This window comes from Symphodus melops, assembly GCF_947650265.1.
Source record: "Symphodus melops genome assembly, chromosome: 3".
Taxonomy (NCBI): domain Eukaryota; kingdom Metazoa; phylum Chordata; class Actinopteri; order Labriformes; family Labridae; genus Symphodus; species Symphodus melops.
The window spans coordinates 6,841,038-6,859,777 of NC_136693.1; the positions used below are offsets into that span (position 1 = coordinate 6,841,038).

The 18,740-nt window shown below is 40.2% G+C and overlaps 1 protein-coding gene across 1 annotated transcript; it reads right to left on the reverse strand.

Annotated features, from left to right (window-relative positions):
* Positions 1-559: 559 nt before the first annotated feature.
* On the reverse strand, positions 560-17,998 carry LOC306821195 (monoacylglycerol lipase ABHD2). Its single transcript, XM_079339471.1, has 11 exons — positions 17,808-17,998; positions 16,013-16,082; positions 15,000-15,215; positions 11,594-11,769; positions 10,927-11,094; positions 10,156-10,339; positions 8,733-8,825; positions 8,136-8,237; positions 7,940-8,009; positions 7,763-7,847; positions 560-4,361 (listed from the first exon to the last, which is right to left on the reverse strand). Exons 3-11 carry the CDS (start codon positions 15,206-15,208, stop codon positions 4,153-4,155), a joined length of 1,296 nt encoding a protein of 431 aa, XP_079195597.1. The 5' UTR covers positions 15,209-15,215; positions 16,013-16,082; positions 17,808-17,998; the 3' UTR covers positions 560-4,152.
* Positions 17,999-18,740: the final 742 nt, after the last annotated feature.

Genomic DNA, 18,740 nt, shown 5'->3' on the forward strand with positions numbered 1-18,740 from the left:
CTCTTCAGAGATCCAGGATGTCCTGAATTTTGATACGAGTATAGCTGCAGCAATCAGCTCAGGTTCTTTCATGATGTCTCAAAAACATTTCTGGATCCCATCACTGGTGAATAAATCAAAGAACAACTATCTACCTGACTCACTCACCACTGAATGGAGTTTGGCTGACTGTCAAACTATTAAGCACATAGGGAGGACTGGTACAATCACTCAAGGTTTCCTAATTTCCTTATTTTTTAAATTGTTAACCATCTGCTTGGTACAAACGTATTGTGTTTAACCAAGATGATTCAAAACATGCAGTTCTTCATTCTTACTATCCTCTTGGAGAGATCAGCTTTGTGGGGAGTGTGTGGAGTCGTAGGGGAAACATTACCATGTAGCCACAGATAGGGGGCTCAACTGTGTTACAAATCAAAGGTCTAATGTTCAACAATGGTTATCTCATTCTCATGTGAAGTATAAACCCTAATATAAATCTGATAACTACCTCTACAAAACATTCATGCTTAGAAGTTTTCTATGTAAAAAAAACAAAAAAAAAAAAAAAAAACAGCCATTTTTTCTCTTGAGAAAATAATTTATTCGGGAACACAACAAACATGTTTCCTCACATTAGTAGATCACACACACCACCTTTCTTCAACAAAATCACCCAGTGTTCAATAGCAGATTACATTATGTTGCGTTAGTCAGTGTACCTCTTGAAAACTTCACATAGTTTACCCTTTTTTTGCTGCTTTAAAAATGTTGGTTACTAATTAAAGCTGTGTAATAATGAACTTTGAAACACTGGGATTAAGTAGTGGAGCATATTAACAAGGTAAAACAACACTTGGGTTCCAACGCTCCATGACAAAATGATCTTGGTGTATCGGACATGATTTGGTCGAATTTCGTCTTATACTATTTCCTTACACATTAGTATTGAAACAACAAGAGAATTCCTCCTAGTTGGTTATTGCCATTATTTTAGTTTGTTCCCTTAAATATTTAAACATAGGCATACACTTTTTAAATATATATACATATATACAGATATATATACATATATATATATATATATATATATATATATATATTGTTGCCTTTGTAGAGTTCACGAAAATACGTTTTGGTTTTTGTTGATCAGAAGTGGTGACATGACACAGTATACACTTCCTGTATGTTTACTCATCAACACCCACACTCTGATGCGTTTGCACAAGTAAATGATACAAGAAAAAAAAAAGCATAACATTACAAAATACAAAAAAAGATACCCAAAAATAATCAGATATAAAAAATACATCCAAATTATACATCAAAACCTGCAATTTTGTGCAAAGTTGGGGTGAGGCAAAAATCTAAAAAAAAATGAAAGAAAAAAAAAAAGAACTCAAATGGCTCTTACTGCAGACACTGGGTTTGTGCTGGTGTCGTCATTGTTCAGCTTGTTTTTTCAATGATCTAGAATAAATGCAAACCACACCTGATCTGTCTTGAAAAGAGAGCTGCAGACACTGTGAACCATAAACTGTGTCATCTCAGTTAGGTCTCTCTGACAACAGATGGCGACAGTGACATTTGGTTTGTTTGACACAGGATGACCAACAACCGATAAGTTGAGTTACTGAGAGTTATTTTCACCTTCAGATACATTAACCTGCCACACAAGGCTGCAAACGTTCAGACACAGGCCCATGAAAAAATAGGTTCCACATACTTTTATACAGTGAGGTTTACAGATTTAGATGCTGGGGAAAATGAGGGCATTGTGACTAGATCAGTTAGTTACATATCTCTTAGTTGAAAGGGATTAAATTGACCAATAGCATCTCAAACACGAGATCTCGATAAACTGTTCGTAGATTCATCGTCCAGCCAGAAAACTATCGAATTAATCCTCAGAAGTGTTAGAGCTGAAATGATTAGTTACTTAACGGATATAACAATCAAAAATGTAAAGAATAAGATTATGAAATGTGAAACCTTTGCTAGTTTAGTCTTTGATTTGCTCCTCTTTTTACCACTAAGAGGAGGACATGTTTTTGGCATTTGAAGATGTAACTTTAGTCCTGAAAAATTGTTAGTCGCCGCATCCTTTTTTTGGAGGTTAACAAATAAAGTTAATGCTCAAAACCAATATCATCCTTTAGCCACAATGTTTAGAGCCTTGTTTATATCAAGACATCATTTTTCAGTTCTACAGTTTTCTATAGTGTAGGGTCTATTATACGCCTGTTTCTAGTATGCAACTCTTCCTGCATCTCTCTACACAATACTATAAAACCCAGGTCTTAAAAAAAAAAAAACCTAAAATGCCTCACAACAGAGGTGGTTGTCAATTCTCAGGTATCCTTTCGTCATTTCAAACCATCCATCTGTTTCATCACAGTGTTTCAGAATACAGATTACTTGGCTAGACTGGAAGAAGCTTCTTAAGACTTTACATCAAAGCTCTTGAAAAGATCGGGCTTCTGAAAAGTCTATAGGTCCCATTATTGCAGTATGATTTCATCGAGACACGTTTGAGATGGATTTCAACAATTCACTGCAGTGTTCCTCCAGTCCACTGCTCCTCCGAGACAAGAAAACAAAATATTCCCTTGAATTAAAATCTGTCTCATCCCTATTGCATGCAATGCTCTCCATCTTATTACACAATCACCAGTATTTGACTAACATTCCACTAAAATAAACATTTGGTTTAGCATTTCTCAGCCCTCTTACTCGTCACACCTCACAGCTCAGATTTCAAGGAGAAAGAACTGCTTCCTTTTGAAATACAGCCCGACATTAGCCAATCAGCTGAGAGCATTTTCCCAAAATCAGACACCAAAAAATCATTGGCAAGGAAAACCATACTAAAGTGAACTGAGACGGTAACACCTACTGAGGTGGGGGTTTTTTTCTGTTTTTTTTTTTTTTTTATGTCAGTGTCTGTGCAGAAGGAGAGGGACATCAGAGTCGTGACCGCAGCTGATCAAAGGCAGAAGAAAGAGTAAGAGGGCTCGAGGACGAGGACAAAAGATCACACAGGGAACACCAGAGTCATCTAACTTTGAGTTATCATCCTTGCGCCCACCAGTTCTTTCTATTGGTGACTCGGAGAGCTAAACCATCAACAATCTCCTTGCCTGTGCTTTAAATAATAAGAAAACTAAAAAGGAAAAAGCTGCATCAAAAAGGGTGTAAAGTGCATTGAATCAAAGTGATAGAATGCGACTGTGGGAATGTGCATGATTCCCTTCTGGGGTTGATTCCTGCTCATGTCTGACAAACTTTCTTTTTAAGTGCCAAAGACAAGAACCAGGAGGATGTTATGAGCTGAAATAACGCGTTGAATCCCACCGTAATACTTAATTTTTCAGTTCTACATTTTCTACACAACAGCCCACTCAAAACAACAGACAGGAAGGGGCCATTAGACCACCAACAGAGAATTTGGATCACACCTACCAAACACAAAATCACATGCTCCATCACGGGTCTTTAGCTCTCGGTCCACACAGGCGTTCACACACACATACACTAGATTTGTGAGTTACACACACACATACACACACGCGCATACACACACACACACACACACACACACTACAAAGACGCTGTGTTGATTAAGACAACAGACTAGGCTACATGGCCTTGGCGGTGATAAGCAGTGAGCTTCGTACAGGTGCAGTAGGTAGGCACCAGCTGCAGCACAGTCCTTGTTTAAAGTCATAGGAGGCTTCTTGTGTGCTCTTGTTTTTCACTGGACTACTCTAAAGTGGTGCTCTCACTTTCTCTTCAATGCCAGTTTGACTTAATGTTTGTCATATTTGGTCAAAACCTCCTTTTTGCCAAGGATCTTTGTCGTGCACACACGGAGAAAGAAAATGTTCCTGCTTTGAAATCTTCCCAACGGAAAAGAGCACAAAGGCAGTTAGTTGTTTGTGTTCCTTCACATACTGTAAGGTGACGGTGATTACAAAGGGAACCGTGGGGAAGGCGTGGAGAATTGTTTGTTTGTGTGAGTGTGTGGGTGTGTATGGGAAATGTGGGTAGCACCAGAGGAGAAGGCAGAGAAAAGAGTTTAAGGTTCAGTTCAGGTGTCTCCTCAGGGCTGGGTCAACAGGGGCTGGAGAGGGTTAGAAGGGGGGGGAAGGGGAGAGAGAGACACACAAAGGTTTATGCTTTTTCCTCCGTACAGGAGCTCTCACTTAGGGGGCCACTGAGGCACGGTGGTTTCTGTTTCTCCCACTGGCACATGGAATTGGCGTAACCCACAATCACTTTGTCCATCCAGGTGAGGGGCTGGGGGAAGAGCACCGCACCCTCGAAGAAGCCCAGGTGGCCTCCGTGCAGCGTCAGAGAAAAGATCACATTCTGCTTCTTTGCTAAAGGATGACACAACACACAGGAATTAGGCCTCTGTACTCTGGACAGCGTGTACACTACAGTATCTGAAAGCCAACAGTCGACAAATGACCAAATATGGGTTTAAGGGATTGTATTATGCCTGTTAGATAGCAAGGGTGTGTTTGACTGGTCAAACAGATAACAGCATCACTAACACATAGGTGCAACCAACAGGTCTGGACGTTTAGGCGAGCACACTGGGATTTTTGATTGCTTGACTGACAAAAAAAAAAAAGCCTCAAGAATGTATTTACTCACATGTGGACATGCCTGTCTATGTGAGTTTGAATTAAACATGTTACTTCATCAGAGTTAAGTTTGCTTTTAAGAAACAAACAGTCAGTGCCCTGAGCTAAACCCCAACATGAACTGGTTTACTGCTGAATCATTGACATCACATCTTCACTTTAGCAGCTACAGTTAGTGTCGAAATAATGTGAATGGCCTTATAATAGCCGAGCAGCAACGCTCATAGTGTCGGAATAAAACGTTCAACAATCATATATGGGTGTAATGATCAGGTGTCAACACCTTTGGCCATGTTGTGAAGTGAAATAATTACCGACTTTGAAAACAGGTCTGAGGGCTCCACCTACACAAAAGATGTTTAAAGTCGGCGTCAGAGACTTCAGGGTGCTGACAGCTGTTACATTTGTATTTAACCTTAGTCTTTAAATAAATCTGGAATTACCGCATCAGGGTCGCATACCTTTGCAAACCAGTCAAGTTGAAGTTTTACACTCAGCCACGTGTTTCCAAAAAGTGACTTTAACATCAGCTTATAAGGTTGAGGGTGATTTTTGTATAACTAACACGTTTGAAGGAACGAAGTACCTAAAACAAAGCAAGAGCATAAAGATAAAGAATAAAGATCACACCACAGTTAGTGCGTGGGGGAAGAGATTTTTCCACTGATTGTTTAGGGATGCTGTAGTTCTCATACTAATGCAACATTATAAAAAAACTAAAGACAACATGTATGAAACTGCCTCCAAGCGTTGCTAAGATATAGTTTTCAAGAGAGTGTGATGGACGTGAAGTCACAGTGACTTCATCTTAATCTTTGAACTCTCTGATTGAATCAGTCAGTCTTGAAGTCCAAGCGAACATTTGTGCAACATGGGAAGATATTCCAGCCAGGGTTTTTTTTTCTCTCCAGGAAATGATGATGTCACAGTAGAGTTGAGCTTGATATCTAAACATGTTTTACTCTATCATTAAATTCAAATAGAAGAATTGTGCGTGATATCGTGTCATAAAAACTGTATGAGTGCTTTAGTCCTGATCAAAAACCAAAATGACTGGAAGCTTTGAACACTAAACTCTCATGAGTTAACCTTCAAAATGGTCATCTGTGTCACGTCTGAAGGAAATTATTCCCTTCAGACATTCTTGAGATAAACGTCTCTTTACATGTTACACAGGTGAAGCTGTGGAGAGGCAGGCCAAAAGGTAACCAGAAAACACTGTGCCACCTGCCACAGTTGTCTGCATAATAGTCAAGAACGGGGGAGTGAAACTAACCACCCTTAAATGACTTCATGAAAAAAAACCCTGCAACAGCGCTACAGCTGTGGACAACCAGTCTGAGTGGTCCCATGGAATGGATTAGCCTGAATCTTTTTAATGTCCGGCTTCTATCTGGGTTAGTGGGTGAGCCAGATGCGGTTGACAAGTGATTAAGATCCCTCAGGGTTTTCACCACCGTGCACTATTCATGTCAGCGGCTGAGCTGCCCACGGAAACAGCCGAGTTCTCAGTCAGACCTGTAGCCATTTTGAGAACAATCTCTGAGTGACAGGTGGGAACAGAGCGATCTGGAGAACACTGTGTTCTTCAAAGAGACGCTTGAACATGTTGCGTGCGCAGCCACATTCTTTACATTCAGGCATTGGAACCAACGACGCACTTATGAATCTGGGGGTGCCAATAGCCTAGTGTTTAGTGAGCGTGCAAAAAGTACAGAGATGTGGACTCCAAGCAGGGTTCAAGTCCAAACTGTGGCTCCTGTCCCTCTCCACTCTCTCCCCGATTCCTGATTCTATCCCTTGTCAACATAAAAGGCACAAAAAGCCCAAAACAAACCAAAAATGAATGAGAAGTGTTACTAAATCTGAAGCAGTAAACTCCTCTTATCAGAGATTTTTTATTCCAATCTTATCACATCACCAACAGGGAGTGTACTTCTGTCCTCTCCTGGTCGTCTTCTGTCTAAGTCACTGTGACATATTTTAGGGCAAAGGTGATGGCAGATCCTCTCTACAGTAAGCGTTACTTTTTAGAGACACATGCAGGATAGAGTCACATGAACTTCCCGGCACACTAAGAACCTCACATGAGGGATTTTCCTTTTCCAAAACAGTGTAAGAGGCCAGATGATTAAATATAGCTCAGGCTGATGAAGAGGGATGCTTGATTAGACACTATGTAACGTGGAAGCAGTCTAAGATTAGATTACCCGTAACTGTTTGGTAAATGAGCTTTAAATACACTGTGAAATCATTAACAGGTAAAAAGTTACATAATGGGAGCTTGTGGAGAAGTGCAGCTATGTGGAGTGTGTATGAGTGAGTGTTACAGCTGTTTTACACACACCCAGAGACATAAATCACTTCATAAATGTGACCTATCTGTAACACCCGGGCCTCCTCAGGGTGTGGAGCCAACTTATAAGAAGGCGTCTTGAGATCGCAGACTTTGGTTGTCGGCTGCAACCATTATAGTCAGACAGGACAAACATGTTGCATTCAAAAAAGAAACAATGACTCAAAGGGGGATCAAATGTGTGACACAATGAGTCGATAAGAACATGACTAACTCCAGGGCAGAGTTTCCCTCTACAAAGCTTCCTACATAATTATTATTTTTGGCACAGGATTCAATATTCAGGACATTCTCGTGTCATTATGTGGTTGAAGAAGTCAGTGTTATTCAAGGAAAGATAATGTCTTGGATGTTTTTAAAGGTCTTCTTAACGATCTGGAGGCTGACATATGTGAATGTAGATGTTTTAACAAACTCGTATTGTCCTTTTTAAAACGCATTGTTGTTGATGATTTACAACTCATTTTGATGAATGGTTCATTCTGTGATTCCTTTATTTGCGTTAATTTTTTAAGAGAGACTCTGAAGATGGTGCTGCTGCCTGTCTTGGCCAGGACGCTCTTGTAAAAAAGATTCATTGCAGACACAAGAGGAAAATATGAGTCCCTCCGTCTTGGTCTCAATAAATGAAATGTGAACAAAAACATTTAAAAGTTAACGAGTTATTGCCCAATACAACATCTCAGGAGTGCCATACCATGGTTTGAAAAAGCTTGTTAGAATAACACTCAGGTTGAATGCTTCTGCGGTTGTCACAGGGCATGCTGGGAGTTACCTGCTAATGTGCGGGGGATTGTGAGCAGTGAGTCATGGACCAGAGGATCATCTGCAGAGTTCACTAGCAGCAATGGCACCTTTACCTAAAAATACAAATCAGCCCATGAATCGAATACACAAACGAACTGAATAGAGAAACATTATATGATGATGTGAGTCTGTAAGCAAATCTTACATTGTGGATATAATGTACACAACTCTCCTTCTCATAGTACTCTTTGAGAGAGCTGTGGCCGTGGAATTTTCTGTTGAAACCCAAAAAATGAAGTGTGAGTAAACCGGAAAAAAACAGGCGTCCCAGAAGAAGTCATTTACTAACGTAAAGCAACCCTGAGAGGGATGAGGTTCCACTTATCCGCTTCTCAAAATACCTCATGATGTTGTCGTCGATCTGCATGAGGGACGTCGCTGTCCACAGTCGACCAAGATCTGCATCTATCCTTTTAACGGAGCTTCCTCCAAACAAACTGTGCCTGTAACATGCCGAAAATACACAGAAAGACAAACATCATTCACAAAACTTGTTAAAAAAAAGTGTCTGTTTAGAGTGCAACTACTTAACTATTTGTGAAATGCAGTAAGGGACTTGGCCAATTCACTGGGTCTGGAGGGGATCTGAACATTATGTTCTACTTTTTAATAAAAACAAGACACTCTTGGTATGACATAACATGGGAGGGATTGCATGTGAGAATGTAATATGTTGTGAGTTTGTGTGATGTCACTGTCCTAGTGTTCTCTGTAAGCAAGTCGGTGAGTTTATTGTGTGGAACAAGCTGCAGCTGCTGATGGGCACTAACTAATGTTTAGAGACAAAAGATACGTCTTATTTTTTTTCCAAAGAAGTGATGTTTGAGAACTACCTCCCGGAGACTTCCTAACAACAACAGCAACAACATTTCACAGGTCACTCATGTATACTTTGGTGAAAGAATGTGGACTGCATGTGCAGGACCAACAGGTGATACCTGTGTGAGAGGATGATTTTCTTCATGTTGTCAGCCATGAGAAAATTATAGAACCGTCTGAACTGGTCCCACTGCAGGAATGTTTCCTGGGCCCTGGGAGGGAGGGAGGGAGAGAGAGAGAGAGGGAGAGAGAGATAAACACACAGGAAGTAAGCTTTGTGCAGCATGTCTGCGTTCCAAACAACACACTAAATGTCCTGTGTAATCCACTGGACAAAGAGTCACGCTGGTGCAGAGAGTAGCAATGCTGTCAGGCATTACCATGCAGCTCACTGACAGAGGCGGACTGAACAAGCACATGGACAAAAAGATCTTTAACTAATAGCTGAACATTAGATCACGTAGAAGTTAAAAGGAATACAAAGTGGCTGTAATTAAGCACACATTATTTGTAGAGAAGAGAGACAGCTTTAAAGAAGAGCTGACAAAAAGGCATGATAGGCGGCAACACTGATGTAAAAGAGGATTCATTGAAAGGGAAAAAAAAAAATCTGGATGACAATTTTAGAACAGAGCAGTGTCTCCACGACACACTCATCCCCCTGCAGACACACACGAGCCAGCCCGTCGTGTCTGCCGAGAAACTCTGGCTGCATTTAAACCGAGAAGGTGTGGCTCAGTCCAGTGTGAGCACAAGCTGTATGCTCAGCTCTTACGCCCTCATGCACTGATAGTTTACCTACATGTCCTAATTCAGGGTGGTTTTGTTTGCACTGTGTTCCATAAATGTGCCTCACGTGTTCACAAGGTGTTTATCCTGGCCATGTTGCCAGACCATCAGTTCAGTTCATTTCATTGTACACACATCAATCCTTCTGCTTTACATCAAACTAATCAAATAAAAAGGTTTCAGGTCAAATGCTGAACATAGAATATCCAGGCTGAACACAAAGACCGTCCACATTTCTGAGGGAGAGCAAACTGTGAAGAAAAATGTACGCGTCAACCGGTGCAAAGCTCTAAAAAGAACTGAGGCTGAGTTTTTACGAGTCTGTGACTTTAAAAAGGGTTACAAAATAATAAATGGTCATTTAAATAGTTCAGAAAAAAGCTGAAAGATTGGGGATGTATTGAGGCTCAGTCCTTGCGCGGGCGGCCCGGGTTCGCATCCGGCCTGTGGCGGTCTTTCCCGCATGCCTCTCTCCACTCTCTCTTCCCACTTTCCTAACCTATCCACTGTCCTCCACTATAATAAAGGCTAAAAAACGCCCAAAATAAATCTTTAAAAAAAAAAAAAAGATGAAAGATTTAACAGCTGCAAAGAGATTCGAACCACACGGATCTATTATTCAATCACTAATCATCCCTTGGTGTTATGCTGAGCTTCTTCCATATTCATTAAGTGTGATCATGTAGAGCTTGTGTAATAAAGAGGCTGAAATGACAGAGTGCATTTTAATTAAGAGATGAGAGGACAACCCACCTGAGAGCGCTGTAGCCCTGACAGACGCTGACACAACACAGCACTCGCTCCTGGTTTGTCATACTCTCTCCCAGGAACTTGCACACAATGTTTCCACCCAGACTGAAGCCCACCACGATCAGCTGGGTCTGAGGATATGTTCGCTTAATGTAGCCCACCATGGACGCAAACTCCCATGTGCATCCTGAAAGAAGAACAGTTCAGTTTTCAATCAATACATATCACCTCTGTAGGATGGAGCTTTGTTCTTTGCTCAGCAGTTCCCTGACTCAGGGCTTTACATTAGTGTCTCCATCAGACCTTTAAAAAGAGCTCAGGCCTGAAAACTCTCATTATCTCTTATTCTGAGAGCTTTAGTGGCTCATAAAGCCTTTAAGCTTTTACCTTGATGTTGTAATGAGATTTGTCTGGATGGAAGCTTGAAAAAAAAAACCAATCTCAAACCAAACCAGATTAAAGCAAAAGAAGTTAATATGTCACAAAAAGATATAAGTTTAAATAGCTTTGAACATATAGTTCAGCTGCACTCACTGCTATGAAAAGAAATAGTAGCTCTCCCAGATGATTAGATTAGAACAGCGACAAAAAAAAAAAAAAAAGAAAGAAAGAAAGAAAATGCTGAGTCAGTAATACTGATCATTGGACCAAAGAAAATCCCTTTTTCATTGTCAAATCTGGGTTGTTATTATTTTTCAATACTCCTATTACAAAAATGTGATCCTGCGCTTCATCTCTCAGATAAATGGAGAGAAGTCAGCGTGTTTTCCTCACCGTAGGTAAACATGCGTGGAGAGGTGAGCTCAATGTTTGGAAGAGCTCCCAGGTGGTTCAGCACAGCACAGCGGTACCCTTCCTTCTGGGCGTAATCCACGAAGGTTCGGACGTAATGCTTCTCACTGTGGTTACCAATTCCAGGGCATATCACCATGGTGATGTCATCTGGTGAAACAGGCAGACGGATCAGAGAGAGAGATTTTCATGTCAAAGTGATGTATGCTCAAATAAAGACTGCACATGACATGGAGAAGGAGCCGATCTAAAATAAAGGATCAGGTTGTTTTTCTGTCACATTCAGCACCAGCAAAAAGAAAACAGAGACAGTAACACTACTTTTTTGGGGGGAAACTGATGCCATGTGTGTCATAAGCTTTCCTAGTAGATCAAAGTTGAGGTCAGATTTCAGCTGAGACATCTAAAGAGAGGAATCAATCTTTAAAACTGATCTCATCAGAAAAAAAATAAATGTTCCAGGACGAACACACTCAGTGAGCGGAGCATAAACAATACCACCAAAATATTATAAAACATTTAAAAGGGAGCATTTCAAGGTCTTCCACAACATAGATGAGATGTCTCTGTTTGGCACCACAGCAAAGAGCCAATTAGCGCTCGACTGCTACAATAAACATTGTCCAATAAAGAATACAATGTTAATCACCTCCTGTTCGGTGGTCCCCCACTGGCTCAAACAGGTCAAAGGTTGCAGTGGCCCCGTCCTGCATGGGTATGTACTTCCTGATTCCACTGGGGTGAGGTGAACTAACCCGACCCAGTTTTCCGTACAGAGCTGTCTGGAGGTGACCGCTCTTGCCCCACAGTAAGGGAGGAATGTATCTGCAAAACACAAACATGGTATCTGCTGTTACATTTGATATGGAAATATGAGCTTACTGTACTAATGCACCCAATAAAAGCTCAAGGTAAGAGCCAAGAAATACACTATGTTATTGTGAGCGGACACATTTGCATTCCTGGTTTATTACATTGACATTCTTGCGTTTGCATTCAAAGTCACCTTTCTGTCGTAGCTTTTGAAAAACTGCTTTACGCTCCCAACTGACACCGGTGCTTTGTTTTCGTAGGGTATGCTGAGCATGGGTACTTGAGTCCCTGTGATGCCTCTGTAGGAGTTAGCTGTAGGAGTCAAGTCTGTGGATTACGTAATGTTCCTTTGAAACATTGTGCCTTGTGTTGTGCATTATCATGAATCACCATCTTATCCACAAGTCCTAAAGGATGAGAACAACCTGACAACAAAACTGTGTTGGCTGTTTTTTTTTAATTCTGAAGCCAAGGTTCATCAATATATTGAATAATCACAATAAGAGCTATAGAGATAACACCCGAGATGAGTGTGTTTGCTTTCCATGCGATGTCGTAACCCTCAAAAAGGGGAAGGCGCTGTTATCACGGCTGCCTGACCATCCTGTTTATTTTATGGTTTCTTGTTTAACATTCTTAAGTTGTTTCTCTTCCTAATGCAATAAAAGAGTAAGCTTGTATTTCATTTTGTTCTCCGAAGCACTACTAGAATAAAATAATACATAAAGAAACACAATGAGGTTTATTATGGTGAGTTCCTGTGACACTCGTTTTTATGGGTTTATAATCATTTCAGCACAAAGTTTCAGACAAACCCGACGACATCTGAATCCAAGGCTTACAACAGCACAAATGGGACTTGTTGAAAAACGACACATTAACAGGCATCATGGTCCTTCTTTCTCACTTTCATTCAATTACATAACATCTTATCTGGAATATTCTTGTCACACTTGTTTACAATGCCACGTAGAGGGGCCATCTTGGACGGCCATCAGACAAGATAAACAATCTAAAGTTCACACAGAGTGGACACTAATGGTGTTTTTACTGAACTGAAGACCAAAACGCAGAGATAGTAACACAGACACGGAGCACAGGACGTTCAACCTGCCGCTGCTGCCTCAGACTGACTGAACCAACCACAATCACTGCACCTAGAAAAGCCCCCTGATACATTATGAGACCGTCAATCAGAAAGCTGACTGCTTGTATTTGAGAGTGTAATCACCTGTAGCATGCAGTGATACTGTAAGCATAGCTCAAGCTTAACCCTGCTTTTCCTGAAGGTTCTCTGCAGGATAAATCTGACTGCTGGGAGAGGATAACCTCACTGTTGTAATGAGGACAGTACATAGTCGAACCACAGGTTGCATGAGTTCAGGAACAGACCAGAACAAAACACAAGCAGCATGTTATTGTGTTGATGCAGTTTGAAGAAAAAAAAAACTACAAACAGGATGATTCCTAAGATAAATCTTTAGGTCAGAATTGAGGAGTTTTGCTCTTTTATAGAAGATAAAACTTCGATTTTCTTAAAATTATTAAGATTTAAAATGCAGGACTTTTATATTGCCACTAGAATAAAAGCAATGTTGCAAATCTTGAATAAAAAACAACGATGTGTACCGGCAATTGTTCTGAATATGAATCACAGAGCTGCCTTTTGGAGCACATTTCAGCCTTGAATAGTTTGCACACACGTTCGATTGGCTTTTAAAGCCAATAAGTAACAGAAGAGGGAAACAGACGTCAGTGCTGTTTGATGAAGAGAAAATCGCATGTACAGATCAAAGTTCAAATTCAAAGGCCTTTGATGCTCAGACAGTCTGAAAATACTTACTTTGGAGAAAAATAAATGAAGACAATAATGACATGTCCTGACTTTCTGTGAAAATGGACAGAGGCCATCAGGTAGCTCAGACAGCTACAGGGACAAACATCACTTGTAGTAAATAAATGATTTTGGCTTGTAATAACCTGTCTTTTTAAACTTTTTCACTACTTCATTTAAATATCTTACTGCTAACAGCCCATTGGCTCTTTATTATTAGCTCTCGGCTTGATATATGCACTTGTTAGATTATTGTTGAGATTATACATCTATAACCAAAATTTAAAAAAATAATAAAAAATTAAATCCTTATCAATGAGCTGATGAATGTCTGTGCCTGTGATTGTCAATATGTTAATATAGCTTTCCTTGTAGAGAAAAAAAAAAGACAACAAAAAACAAGCTAACACCAAGATGCACTCCAAGTAATGGTCATCTGTCCTGATTCGTCCTCCACAATCCTTGTTTGATGTTCCCAAACACAGCTGAAGAAAAATGTGTTGTTGACTCAGCTAATCTCACAACATCCCTCCTATGCTTTGCTCTGTGTAATTGATCTTTGTTACGCAACACTGCAGGGGGTCATAACAAATGTGACTTCTCAACCACACAAAGACAGAAAACAGATGATGCTAATATCAACAATGCAGACAGTTTCCAGGTCTTGGGTTATCTCAGGTCCGGCTCCACTCTGGGGCTTACATTTGTGTGAGCAAAATATGACTGTCGAGGAGGGAAGGATAACAAGTGAGGCATAAACCTAAACATCCCAGTGCCCTTATGATTCTGTGACACTGCAGCTGAAAGGCAGAGGGCTCAGTAACAATCGGTTATGTAAGCAGGCTTGTGATGGCTCCAAGGGAGAACACCCTGCAGAGCTCCTCTGGAGTATTTCAACAGCAGCAGACCACAGGACATCTGCGATGATGTTCATGCCGCATTAGACAAGCAGGTAGATGTTTATGGCAAATTACTGGGCATTAGTGTCAGACTGCTGATCTGGTTAAGCCTACCCAGGTCAAAACCTGCTCCCCATTGCCCAACGATTGATTGATATCAGTTATTATGAATCTGGTAGGCAGCAGGCTTTCCCTGATTGGAATCATTAAACATGCAACCATGCTTCCCCTGGAGTGAAAGAATATATATTTGTATTGCAACTTTGACAAACCTAGTCTACCTCTGGGATAATCCCCTTAAACACAGCCTGATGTTTATTCATGCTACATCTGACGGTGAAACAAGACATCTCTGACAGAAAAAAGACAAACACTGAAACAGTGACGACAGATGGGACCAGCGCCAGACCAACAGCTACCTTAACTGCAGCCCCAGATGGCTAAGAGGCAGTACCATGTTTTTTATGGTAATGTCTTTGTGGCGGACACAGAGCTGAGACAAAACTCACTCTTTGGTCAGTTGAGGACAGGACTTGAGCAGGAAGCGGTTGAGAGGAGTGTCCTGGTAGGTGAGGTCGGGCGGTGCAGTGGGGCTCTTAAGGTTCAGGCAGCGGACAATGATGTAGAGCACCGTGGCAACCGCAGCCAGCTTCATGCCGTCAAACATGGCCGGCAGCTCCGGGGAGATGGTGTGCACGTCTGAATCGTGGGTGTTCATGATTATTCTGAAAAAACAAACAAGTGGACAACATCAGCACTTTCCCTTTTGAAACACAAATAAAAAAATATTGCTTCTAATACATTTTGTATTATACATTTTTCACAAATACCTCCCGAAACACCTCCAATTAATTTAAATAGCATTTCTAAAACAGATATTCGCTTCTTTAATAGGAAGCATTTCTTGTGCTTGTTTATGCCAGATAGGTGATAAAGCACAGAGATGGAAAAGTGAAATATCTGATGATGTCTGACTGACCTAAATATCCCTCCTGGTGCCCAATGCCCCGCAGGGGAATAAAGAGGAGGAGCTAAACAGTCAGATAAAGCGCTGTCAGTTACTTAAAACACTCACCTTAATTACATTTCAGCTTAAAACACGGCAAAAGGAAGCTTTGCTAATAAATAGAGGATAGAAGCGCTCATATTACTTTAAATAATTACATTCACATTTCATAAGACACACTATAATCCTGAACTGAGAAACATCTGCATCCAATACAATCCAGTTATAATACTTTTAGTTCATGTTGAGACAAATGATTATCTTATCTTATCTTATCTTATCTTATCTATCTTATCTACAAATGAGCTGGGAAAGTAGTAAAAAAGAGGAACTGTTTGGAGTAGACGCAGCTCCTGTTATCACCATGAAAGAGGAAGTTGAGTGTGAACCGAGCAGTCACATGAAACTAAAGGGAGGTAGCCACACGCAATACTGAACACGCTGACAGATGATTATGAAATGATGCATCATTACACAATTAGGTATTATAAAAAAAAACTGTTGCCTTCTACTCACATTTGATGCGAACACAAGTTATCCCCAAAATAAAGACTGAAGATGGGATGTCACAGTGTTGTGGTCAAACCTAAAGACAAAAACAGGAAATACATTGAAAAACATTTAAAGCTTTAAACCTTTAAGTATAAAATGAGGAATCGAGTAATGGATTGTAAATAGCCAATCATGCTCACATTAGTTTATTTTACTGCAAGTCTTTCCTTGACGATGCAAACATTATTCTAAATGTCGCCTTTGTGTGGAATCTAAGGTATTAGCATATGTGTATTGTGCTATGGTATGAATTTATATGAATTAGTGTATTGTGTATTCTTTGTTGAGCTGCCCCGGGGACTCCAGATGGAAATTAGTAAATTGCTATATCTGGTACAAAGCATCTATTCTCTGTGAGATTGATTTTATTTTTCTACATGGTCCCTGATAACTAAATTAATAAACACAACTAAACTAGTTTTCCTCCTCTGTTCTAAGTTTGGTTGAATTGTCTCTTCCAGTCAACCTGAAGAAACACCATTTTCCTTTTTTCCTGAATCTGCTCAGACATATGGAGAGGTTTTGTTTATCTGCACCTGGTTTCTCTAAGAATTACACTCACTCTTATAAGTCCTTTAAATAACTATACGTACCAGCTACCTTTTTCAAGCTCTATTCCTTTAAGAGTGATGTCCCGACACAAAGAGGAAGTTACATCCGATGCTCTCAGAATATGTCGCACATTATTATCACCAATGGAATAGCTTCACTTGTAAATACATCTCATTACCTCCGTTAAAGGTGCACTGTGGAGTTTTGGAAGAGAAATATAAAGTTGGGGAAATGTACAGATTCTTTGGTACATGTTCACAACTCTATACACAAACTGTCCTCACAGGAAAACGTGGTCCCTAGATCACAGTTTGAAGATAAATTGCTATAATGGGAGAAGTTATGGTGGGGGCCACAACAGAGATACCGTAACTCTCTGTGTAGCTTTACACCTTCAAACAGTGTTCAGGGACCTATTTATTAGTTAAAGTTTGTGTATTTATTTCAGAAAATATAGCATAAAATGGGACTTTTCCAACTTTCAAAAGCCACTACTAAATCTCCAATAGTGCACCTTTAATAATAAGAGCCTCCCAGCACTGACACAGTGAATGCCAGTCTGGTCCACTGCAAACACACCCAGTGAGTAACACTCACACACAGTGTGAGAGAGAAACTGTGTTTATTAAAAGCCATACTGTGCCAGTAAATAAATTATCCAATTGAGCATGGGAGCAGCTGCTAAGATTAGCTCTTTATTCTCCGTCACGACTTCTTCTCTCAGCCTGGAGAGAGAGACAGCAGGTTACATGATGCAGACCTGAAGGACACTACGCTGCCTGACACATCGATAAAAATAATGATAATAATAATGTGAATTTGATTTTTGACGGGCACATTTCTCTATCAAAGAAAAGAAAAAGACATCATCACCCTGGGATTTAACTTGCATGTTGTGTCTCTCTCTCAAAAAAAAAAAGAAGGCCAACAATCCCCTTTGCGCATCTCTGCTCGCTCATGGAAAATGATAACCATGAAGCCTTTTTTTCCCAGAGGAGCTTGCAGAATATTTTGCGCAGTAACTTCACATTGAGAAAAAAATTATGCAGCCGAGGTGAAATGTGCTTTTTTTTAGATGGATGATATCCATCTTTAAAAAGCCTGGATGTCGATGAGACTTAAAGGTCCGTGTGTTTCTGCCTTTAATTATCGATCGTCTGCTCGCGGACACATCAAACAAAAACATCCTCACCATCATCACACTCACCTTGAGGAAAATAAATCCGCTCCGTGTTGCTTATAAAGCGACAGGTCTTCTTTTTTATATTCGTGGCATTTCGTTGGTTTGTTTGTTTTTCTGTGTAGTGCTCCTCTAAAGTGTGTGACGCCCTCTTCATTCACAGAGTCGAAGCTAGCTACAGTAACCCGACAGCAGCTCTGACATAGCTACTTCCTGGAAGAATCTGGAACTTGGATGCCTGATTTGTCATTGGCTGAATCTCACTCTGACGTAGCTGTCATTCCGACTTCCACGCCCATTAATTATCAACATAATAACTGGTACATTTTTTCTAATTTCCTTTCATTATGTACTATTTTGTTATCAATTGGGTTTTTAAACATTACACGTTTTTGACATTTTGCTCTATTTGTGGCTGTTTTAAGGGAAATTGTTTCCATTAATCGCCGTAAATTGCTCAGATTTCTTGACAAAATTAATGCAGCCAATTTACCAAATCCATCATTGATGTATTCAGTTCATTTAACATGTGGATGGATCAGCATTTTAGGAAAGTACAATCGACTCGAGATCTTCCTAAACGTGACAGGAACGTGAGCTGAAACATGTTACATAACATTTACTACACTGACCTCCATACAGCTGCATGGACGCAGACAGGAGGTTTTATTGGGCCATGCTTGTTGATAACGATTTCTGCATCAAAAAATAGAAAAAAAATAATAATTTCTTTACTCGTATTACTTTAGGGAACAATTGCATGCATGACAAGTGTAAATTCAAAAGAGCTTGTTTTACACTGTAGGACAGTATTCTGCGGTTTAACTAATTAATTTGAAATGACAGATGAGTCTTAAACTATCCGTGGCCATCCATAAAACTTAGTATTGACAACCTTAAAAACAGCTGTCCATTTTGTTGTTACATCCACCTGATGGCGACAGAGTACACTATATTATT